This window comes from Nicotiana tomentosiformis, chromosome 5 (genome assembly GCF_000390325.3).
Source record: "Nicotiana tomentosiformis chromosome 5, ASM39032v3, whole genome shotgun sequence".
NCBI classification, from domain to species: Eukaryota; Viridiplantae; Streptophyta; class Magnoliopsida; order Solanales; family Solanaceae; genus Nicotiana; species Nicotiana tomentosiformis.
The window spans coordinates 91,828,390-91,839,434 of NC_090816.1; the positions used below are offsets into that span (position 1 = coordinate 91,828,390).

General features: G+C 39.8%; 1 protein-coding gene across 1 annotated transcript; it reads left to right on the forward strand.

The window, feature by feature from the left end:
• The first annotated feature begins 8,176 nt into the window (after positions 1-8,176).
• LOC138892788 (uncharacterized) lies at positions 8,177-8,818 on the forward strand. The gene has a single exon (XM_070176527.1). It carries the CDS (start codon positions 8,177-8,179, stop codon positions 8,816-8,818), a length of 642 nt encoding a protein of 213 aa, XP_070032628.1.
• Positions 8,819-11,045: the final 2,227 nt, after the last annotated feature.

Here is an 11,045-nt window from a genome sequence, read left to right on the forward strand (position 1 = left end):
GCATGCATGGGCATATCTCAGAATATAATCATAGTTATTTAAGGTCCAGATGTCAAATGCAAAGACCTCTGGACATTGAAGCTTTATCCAATGGTCCTTGCCTTCAACGGTCAATCTCTTCCCCCTCAAGTAAAACCCTTACTGATTTTCACCTCTGTCTCTTAGATTTGCACTCGATTTTGCTTACATCAACTGGTAATCATCATCTTCCACTATCCGATTTGAATCCTCTAAAACCCTAGAGCATTAAATAGACACTATAAATAGGAGCCTTCAATGCTCTTACCTAACAAGATCAACACCTAACACTAAAGAGAAACACACACACAAACACAAACATTTCAATCATCTAAGAAATTCAGAGTTCAAAGCCTAGGTTTGCTTACCGTTATTATCTTTTGTTTGCTGAGTACTATCGCTGATTCAAACTTCAGGTTCCTAGGATCTTAAGAAACTAAGAAAGATCTTTGTTTGGTCTGCTGCTCTCAAAAAGGTCAGCACATCTCTCATTCTTCTCCTTTGTTCATTCCCTTTGAATGCTACAAATATTCTGAGTATTACAATTGTTTTATGGTGTTCAGTATGTTAACGTTTATGTTTTGTTAGTTTAATGGCTACTTATGATTACTTGTCTTGATTTGAGTCTTTAATCGATGATTGATTAAACCATTAATTGATTATTACTAATCTTTGTTACTGAGTTTCCAACATTCTACATGTTTAAGTTAATATGTGTTCATGTTCACATGAACTTGATAGATTTTCATTGATCTACAATAAGCTTTATCCTTATCTGTTACATCTCTATCATTTGTGAGTCTTGAAGTTGAGCTTATTATTTGATAACTACGATTAAGGTGAATCCGAAGGAGTTTAAATTTATATCCCCTCTCCTTTAAACTTAAACATAATCTCTAAGTGTTTATATATTTTTTTCTCTACTTGTGTTTGCTAAACTATTTCTGAGTTGTTACTATGGTCTTTTATTTTGTCTAGTTGTTGTTGCTTTTGTTAACCTACTTTTGTTTGAATTAAACTTTCTTCTCTTCTCCTAGTAGTCCTATTGTACACATCTGTTAAGACTATGTTATCTTCATAATACAATCATGATCCTTCTTCCCTTTCTTTGTTATAAAGACTGATAACCTATTAGGCTGAACTTAATTATTTTCTTGATTAGTCAACATCTTCAACTACAGGCTTAATTGATATCATACCTCTTGTCTCTAATCCTTTAGGGTTATCATCGACCTTTGAGAACAAACTTGTATTTTATCTTTTAAGGTTGTGTTCCTTAAAAAGGATCTAGTTACTCTGCTATAACCAAGTGTTAACTTGTAAAAGCAAAAGTATGATCATTTTCATATTCATGTACTAACCTAGACTTAAGTTTGAGTTAAACCAGTTCTAATGCAATATCTTTTCTTTATCTGCAACTCTCTCTCCTCATGACAAGCTTAATCAAATTCTATAAATGTGTAAAGTTTCCCTTGTCTAGATAATATCATTTTTGTATTTGAAGTGTGAAGTAGCTAACTGGATACTGCATGTTCTTGCTTAATTCCAAATTTTATACCTTGTCCAAAACCACTCTAGCCCTTTCCCTATTGTTAATGTTTTAAACCAAATGTGACCCCTAAAATCTTATAAGGACCTTTAATGATTCTATATGAACACGATGACTTGTTTAAAGATAGCACTATTACGAGTATGATTCTGTAGAAATCCTTAGGGATTCTATGTTTTAGTCTGTGAATATGTAGACCTATTGAGAAAATTGATCATGTCCTAGATGTCTTTGATAACCTCTGTATTTGTTGAGTTGTTGCTGTATAGTTTTGCCTTTCCTTGGAATATTGTTCCGCTCTAATGCTCATACCTTTGTAGTGTGCTTATGATGCTTCTTCCCCTCACTTACATGTGTTTAAAGTCATATCATCAAATTCATTTGATATATGTTTGTTTTTGTATCCAATGTAGACTATATGTTCTTGTGTTAGAGGGAAAGTATATTTTTGTGGTAAGTAATGCTATAGCGTTTAGTTTACATTTAGGGCCTCATTGGCATCTAAACCTATGAGGAAAACATATTGTTAGTGTTTAAGGGTATTTGGGAGTGAAGTTCGACTCTAGGTAGGGATGCCCTCCCCGGTACTAGCATTGCCCTGGGCCTTGAGTCCCTTGGTAACTCTGAAGTGTCGGGAGATTCAATGGGAGCATTGACCTTGAGTGGAATTTCCTTCTTAGCCCTTAATTCATTGACACATTTAGTTCTTTGGGGGTTTAATATTTAATGACAATAAAATATTTTTCAATGTGAATTATTTGCTAAGTAGAACCACCACATTAGTATAATTTCCCATAGTATTGATTATTCTTTTGTTTCAATTATTTGTCTATATAAATGTCATGTATATTTGAATATGTTGAGAATGTTGGAACACTTCTAATGGCCTTCTTTTATTCTTTTTGGGTATGTATACATTTGGACCGGCTGAGTTCCTAAGAAACTCAGACCCAAACCATCCTCGCTGCATTTCCTGAAGAGCCACTCAGCTATAGCCGCACTTCTCAATTGTTGGGCCTGTCTTATTGAGGCCCAACCATCAGAGTCCAGTCCTCTTTCCCTTACTTCTTTTGTTACTGCTCATTATTTCCATAGCCTAGTTTACTGCTTCATTATTTTCGCTTACTGCCTTTGTTGTCGTATCTTACGCTTACTGCTTCATTATTTCATTACCATGTATCTAACACTCATATATTAGATTGTGTACTTTACTTTCATGCTCTAATATTACATAAAACATAGGCAAACTTTAACTAGTATAGGACTTAAAGGGAATTAGCTAGTAATTAATTTTTGCCCCCGCTAATTATAACTTGTTCATCTTGTGCAATCACTTTTGTTTTTACAGATTTTTGAAGCTCAGGTCCCTAATCAAAACAGCAGTCCCTTTTCATGAAAAACAGTAACGAACGATCACCCAAATAAATTTTCAAAGATTCGCCTTCTTCAGAATTTTTAAAACCAAGGTGCATTTAGAATCACTTTTCTTACGTACACCTTTTAAAAAGTATACACGAATCTATTCTTCAAAGTAACTACTTTCATAACTTAATAATGACAAGCCTTAAAATATGGACTATTTTCAGAACTCTCTCAACCTTCAATAACTTTTTTATAATCTCTCATCCCTCTTAAGTCTTACATATACACACCCTTTAACATATAGTAAGTCATGCCTTAGTAGTAATTAAGTATTGTATAAATAATTGATTCCTTAAAATTAGTCTAAATCCTATGGAGCTACCTCAGGTAGATTTTAAGGGGTGCCAAACACTTTCCCCTTAGAAGAACAAAACCCTTACCCATAATTTCATCGGTTTGTAGACCTTTAATGAACATAAGTTAGTAGGTACCCTAGTATACCTTTAAATATTAGGTGGTGACTCTTTTTTTATCAACAATAGAGAAACCACAAGTTGAATTCTGTCTTAACTAGTGCAAAATAGGGTGCAACAATATGGCAACTCTGCTGGGGAAATCACATTTAAGTTTTGACCTTGGTAGATTTAGACTAATTTGACCTCTAGATTTATTTATATCTTGCTTTGATTATAGCTGAAATTGCAATTACATGCTTACCTACTTTATTTGCTATTTATGATTATCATGATTATTGCTGCTACACCTTTGTGTATTACCGCTTTATACACATTGTCATTCCAATCGAGTCTTGGCCGTACACTATCACACACGATGGCACGCGAGGGTAGTCATTTACACCCATCCGAACCTTATTTTCAAAACTCTCTAGTTTCAGAGAATGGCTTTGTCAGGTCAACTGACATAACTTCTCGTAGACTTCAGTCCAATTCAAAAGTAGGAAATATTCTATTCTAGTAAAATAGGTCATACTGCATAAACCTAAGGTGAGTCGGTCATCGGTACCGATACATAATTGGGAAAGCCACCCTGATGTCAATGGGTTATGCACCCAATGACATAACTTCTGTGGAAAGACAAACAAACATGACAAGACACTTAAGGATCTGACGCAAACACTTACCCAAATATCTTTCTTTTACCCGCCTCAGAAAATGGAAATCAACCAAAATATTCTTGAAATCAATATGGTAATGGGGGAACCAAATAAGTTGAAATGGTGGTGGAAGAATATTCGTCGAGAGCATGGAGATGATGTTCGGATGCACCTGGGGGCATTAACTGCATTGCTGAACATCCGAGCAGACTGGGTGCTCACTCGCCTGTTGATAGAATTTTGGGATCCGACTAAGGCAGTGTTCAAATTCGCCAACTGTGAGTTAGTACCAACATTGGAAGAAGTCACAAATTTCACGGAGCTGCCGTTCAATGAAAGAGAGCTAGTATTGCCAGTTACTATACCCGATTACCAGTTCTTGGATGCCTTAGGCCTTGCCAATAGCAGATGCCTCAGAAGTATCGTGGACGGATGTGTGAACCTTGACTAGATGTTTGACATATTCGGGCACCGTGAAAGCTATGAATGGTATTTGGTGGAGTTTCAATGTGACCAAACGATGTGGGAGAGTCTCAGGCCTATCACTTTCGTAATGGCACTGTTGGGATTATTGGTCTTCCCACAGCGAATGGGCCATATCAACATCAACCTGTTACCAGTGGTCCTAGCAACATTCCATGGCAATCTTCAAGATACTTTGGTGCCGATTGTGTAAGCTGAGATGCGAGAGCTTTGTCCGCATGTGCACGGGGGTATGATTTCTTTAAGGGTTGTAACTTGCTGCTTCAGATCTGGGCTACTGAACATTTCTTCCAGTGAGAGGCCACCATCGACTACTTCGTGGGTGTTAGCAATATGATCTGCAGCCACAATGAAAGAATGAGACACTGGATCTCCCACATGGGCAAGAAGAATGGATGGAAACACTGACCAATCTGATAGACGAATGGATCAACTGGAAACTCTCTTGGTTAGGTGGAAGGGCAATCTTGAGGACTCCTCAGAAGTACTTCATTGAGATGATAAGACTAGAAGGAATTCAACCATACTCACCCATGTGGGTCCTCAGACAATTCAGGATGATCCAAGATGTACCGCTGTGGACAAGGATAACGCTATATAAGGATGAGCACAATGGCCAGATCCCAATTCCAAGGATAAAAAGACTACAAGAAGAGTGGAATGATCTGGTAACAGTTCCTATGGGCTAAACCTCATAGTGTACTCCTGAGTAGAACTGGCCCGCCCAAGCAGAGATGGTATAACCTAGTTAGAGGACGCGGTGGTTGCTTTGCAAATTTACCATGATATCCTGCCGCATTATCTTGTGACCACGTCAATGCATCATTAGGTGGTCCCAGGATCCATTGACCACATGTTGCCACCTGCTGAAGATGATGATCGGGTAGTAGAGTGCATCCATATAGAATCAAGCACATAGCCTGAAGAAGATACGGAGGAGGAGTCTCAATTCAATGATGATGGGGAGGAGTTTGAGGAAGACCTGGAGGATCTGGACGAAGAACTAGAAGAAGAGAAAGACATGAGAAATGACTCAGGGGATGGTTATTAGAGTTGGTTGATTTCCCCTATTACCCACTTTGTACCTTTATACTTAGTTCTCTCTTTTACTTTCCAGAAGGGCGAGTTTTCTAAGCCCATGCAGTTCTATGAAACAATGATGTAACCCTTGACCACTTGTATTAGTCCAAATTATCAATGAAAATAAATTACTTTGGAACTGAATGTGTCAAGTATAAATGTCTGTCAAATATCTGCTAATAGGAACGAGTAAGTTGTAGTGCACGAATTATTTGCTCTGTGTGATTTCCTACTCCTATAAATGAAGAAACTAACTCTTGTTCCTTTTTTTTTTTGTTTTTTTTTGTTTTATTATTATCCCCAAAAAAGAAAAGAAAGTTGGTTTGTGTCGACCAATTTTGGCGGAACTACCATACAATCTAAGGTCAAAGGAAAAAAATGCCAGTTGCAAAAGACCCAACTGAACATGCTCTGGTCATAGCCGACACCCCGAAGCGATCAGGGGAAAGAGACAACGCTAGGAATGATGAACACGTGGCTAGGGTGGCCTAGGAAATGGAATCCTTAAGGGAGGAGGTACAACATATAAGAGAACTGGGGCACCTGGCGGTGACAACATTCTCAGCAACCTAGATTCCCTTCTTCAGATTCACTTCCAGATCACTTTCCTTCCACATCATGCCAAAACAACAACACCCTAACTTTAACTCCCACCACTCAAGTCATACCTCCATTAGTCCTCGCTAAGCCACCAAATCCCCCTATTCACACTTCCTATGTACCACAATACGCTCAGGCATCATAGAACCCGCATATTAACACTAATGCAACTACCCCTCCTCTTGACTGAGTCATTTTCACCACTAACCAGCGCACACATGTGGCACTTGCCGCCACCTATGAGTGGTACGTTCTCCCTGTATATGACATTTCTGAACCTACCTTTACAACACATGTCCGGGTCAGTGTGCCTAATGAGATTGACCAATATGCCGAGATGAATAGAGAAGCCAGGCATAAGAAAGAAGAGTCAGTATATGAGAAGTTGCAAATGTTGAGAAGGCAAATGAGAGTCTCCAAGTTTCCAGGGGAAGTGAAAGTTTGAACTACGAGGATATGTGTATTCATCCAGATTTAGATATGCCAGCAGGATACAAACCCCCAAAGTTCGATATCTTTGATGGGACGGGGGACCCTCACACACATTTGAGGGCATATTGTGATAAGTTAGTTAGGGTGGGGAGGAACGAGAATCTAAGGCTGAAATTTTTTATAAGAAGTTTTACGGGAGAAGCACTCACCTGGTATACTCGAAAGGATCCGCGAAATTGGAGAACTTGGAAAGATATTGCGTAGGACTTCATGAATTGTTTTCAATTCAATACAGAGATCACTACTGATCGGTTTGCACTGGTGAACCTGTAGAAAAAACTATTTGATTCATTCTAAGAATATGCACAATAGTGGAGGTCAGAGGCTGCCAGGGCACAACCTCTGCTGGATGACAGTGAACTAACCAAGTATTTCATCAGAGCCTAGGAGGGAATATACTTTGAAATGATGATGGGAATAATGGGACAAAAGTTCCTCGAGTTGGTCAAACTGGGTGATTTCTTAGAAGAGGGCATAAAATCTGGTAAAGTGAAATCCATGGTAGCATTACAAGCGGCTAGCAAGGCCATCCAGTCAGGGTCAATCGGTAGCGAAAAGAAGAAGATATAAGAGGTCTCAGCAGTCGTCCCTTACTACCAACCCAATCCACATCACGAGAGAACCTCTTATTCCCCAAACAACCACTCACTACCACCCACTTACGCTCCAGGTCTATAATACCCAGCCATATTACCACCCTCAACCATAATACAACCCTCAACCATAATACAACCCTCATCGAGCCAAAAATAACAAAAATCCATAACGACCATATGCTCCCATCCAAACCACTACTCATCAGAACTGACCTGCTTATGCACCACGCCCTTGATACACCCAATCGAGGGAAGGGTTCCTGAACATCCCTCAAAATATTTTGATGCCACTAAAAGATGTGTGTACTATTCCAATGTACCTAGGCACGATACTGAAGATTGTTTCAAGTTGAAAAATGAAATTGAAACCCTGATCAAGAGCGAAGCCATTCAGTGCAATCCGGTACCACCCAACGTGAATTGTAACCCACTGCCAAATCATCGAAACCAAGGAGCTATAGGAAATATAGAAGAGTATGACCTGAAGGGAACAATTGTCACTATAGGAAATGTAGAAGCCGCAAGGATCCCTACTCAAAAGGATCCGATCATTACAGTACAACTAAGGCCTACAGTGACGGTTCAGACTTATCCGCAGCAACTTGCCGATGCTACTCGAGATGAAGAAGAAAGGGAGTACAAAATCATCCCATGGACATACCAGAAAGGCCAAAATGACAGACTCTATCGTAGCCCATGGTATGACTAGGTCTGGGAGATACTACGCCTCTGAAGATGTCAATCGAGGAAATTTGGGGGAGAGAACAAATTCCAACGAGGAGCATAACCGACCCAGAAGCCGCTAAGTTTTGGAAAAGAATGTCAAGAAAAGAGTATTCTGTGGAAGAGCGATAGAAGAAAACACATGCACAAATATCTATCATGGATTCATTAGTGAGCTCCGATAGTCATAAGGACGTCCTGTTGAAAGTACTAAGTGGGGTAAGTGTACTAAGTAACACCATTAGCGAGGCGTTGACTGCGACAATTGGGAAAATGGTAGAAGCAAATATGATCACTTTCAGAAGAGACGAACTTCCTACCGAAGGCGCAAGTCACAACAAGGATCTTTACATAACTGTCAAATGCGGGGACAAAGTGGTGTTGCGGGTGCAGGTTGATGAAGGGTCGAGAGTCAACATTTGTCCGCTCTCCACCCTAAGGGAGTTAGGAATTCATTTATGGGAAGTCAAGGAAAGCCACGTAAGGGTGAGAGCTTTTGATGGTTCACAAAATGATGTTATTGGAGAAATTTATCTAGCTTTGCAAATCAGGCCGGTCGATTTTCCGGTGTTGTTCCAAGTGATAGAAATCTCCTCTTCCTACAACTTGCTGTGGGGCAGGTCCTGGATACATATGGAAGGGGTCGTACCATCTACTTTGCGCAAATGCATAACATTCGAGTGGAGATTCCAAGATATCATGGTTAATGGAGAGTGGGGTCACTCCGCCTATTTGGAGTATGTTGTTCCATTCATTGAAGGGATGGACATAGTTGCCTTCCACGCTGTGGAAATCATGTAGACTACTGAGATGGAGAAGATTGAGCAAAATTTGGGACGGCAGTCGCCGTATAAATCTGAGATGGCTTTGAGGTAGATGATGAAATATGGATGCATGTCGGGAGCATGGCTAGGAGCCAAGTTAGATGGAATCATAGATCCAATTGAACATAATGCGCAAAAAGGAAGGGCTGGTATATGATATTAGCCTCCGGAAGGGAAAGCTCGCACTGTTAACTCTGAGAAAAAGGTTTTTGTTCCCCTTATGATGAAATAAAAATAATTATTTTCCTAAATATTGCAACTTTATTTTTCCACTTTATTTATACTTAGCTTTCCTTTTCACTAATCAAACCGATAAAAAACCGCGTTCCACGATTATGACATGTAACGAAACCATTGAGCCAATGACCCAGATTACGAGGAGTATGACGAGAGCATGATGCCCAACAATCTCCCACAGGAAATCCTACAGTTGAAAATTCAGAAAAAGCCCAACCTCGAAGAAACGAAAGTGATCAATCTTGAAGCGAAGAAGATGTAAAGGAAACTAGAATCAACATTCATCTAGAAGCTGAGCAGAAGGAAAAAATAATTAAGCTCCCCTATGTCGACGTGCTCGCATGGTCCTATGATGACATGCCAATATTAAGCATCGATATTGTCTTGCATTGACTGTCCACCGACCCTACCAGGCTGCCGGTCAAGAAGAAGGCGAGAAAGTTCAAACCCGATTAAGTCTGAGGGTAAAGGAAGAAGTGACCAAACAGATAAAAGCAAAATGTAGTAAGGGTAACCAACTATACAAGCTAGTTGGCGAACATCGTCCCAATGCCCAAGAAGGACAGAAATATTAGAATATGTGTGGACTACCGAGATCTCAAAAACACTAGTCCAAAGAATGATTTTCCTCTGCCAAACATCCACATACTCATCGATAACTGCGAGAATCATGAACTGTAGTTGTTTGTGGATTGTTTTGCTGGATACCATCAAATCTTAATGCATGAGGAAGACGCAGAGAAGACAAATTTCACCACACCTTGTGGAGTCTACTGTTATAGAGTTATGTCATTCTGTCTCAAGAACGTCGGTGCCACTTACACGAGGGCCATAACGACCCTCTTTCACGACATCATTCATAAGGAGATTGAAGTGTATGTGGATGGCATCATCATAAAGTCTCAAAAGAGCTCGGAGCACTTGGACGACTTGAGGAGATTTTCCAAACGTCTGCGAAGGTACAATTTAAAGTTGAACCCAGCAAAGTGTGCATCGGAGTCCCCACTGGAAAACTATTGGGTTTCATTGTAAGCAAGAAGGGGATAGAACTGGATCCATCAAAAATCAAGGCCATCCAGGAATTACCACCACCAAAAAGCAAGAAAAATGTTACGAGTTTCCTGGACAGATTGAATTACATCAGTCATTTCATAGCCCAGTCCACGGTAATCTGTGATCCCATTTTCAAGATGCTGAAGAAGGATGCTGCCACAAAATGGACGGAGGAGTGCGAGAAAGACTTTGACAGAATCAAAGAGTATCTTTCAAACCCGCCAGTGTTGGTTCCCCCAAACCATGGAAACCTTTGTTGATCTATTTGTCAGTCTTGGACAATGCCTTCAGCTATATTGGGGCAGCATGACAGAACTAGGATAAAGGAGGAGGCCATCTACTACTTAAGCAAGAAGTTCAAGCCATGCAAGGTCAAGTATACCCTGATAGAATGCACGTTTTGTGCTCTGACTTAGATTGCTCAGAAGCTAAGGCATTACATGCCAGCGTACACCACGCTTCTGATATCTCGGCTCGACCGGCACAAATACACTTTTTAGAAGCCAATGCCTACCGAAAAACTAGCTAAATGGAAAATTCTTCTCATCGAATTTTACATTTTGTACATAACTCAAAAGGCTATCAAAGGACAAGCTTTAGCCTACCACATCGGTGAGAATCTAGTGGATGGAGATTACGAACCGCTTAACATGTATATCCCCGATGAAGAAGTAATATTTGCTGGGGAGGATATTGCAGAATCATACCCTAGGTGAAGAATGTTTTTCAATAGAGCAACAAACTTCAAAGGAGTCGGGATTGGGGCAGTCCTGATTTCAGAATTTGGATAACACTTTCCAGCATCGGCAAAGATAAGATTCTCTTGTACCAATAATATGGATGAATACTAAGTGTGCATCCTTAAAATCAGAATGGCATTTGACATGAACGTCAACGAACTTTTGATCATTGGA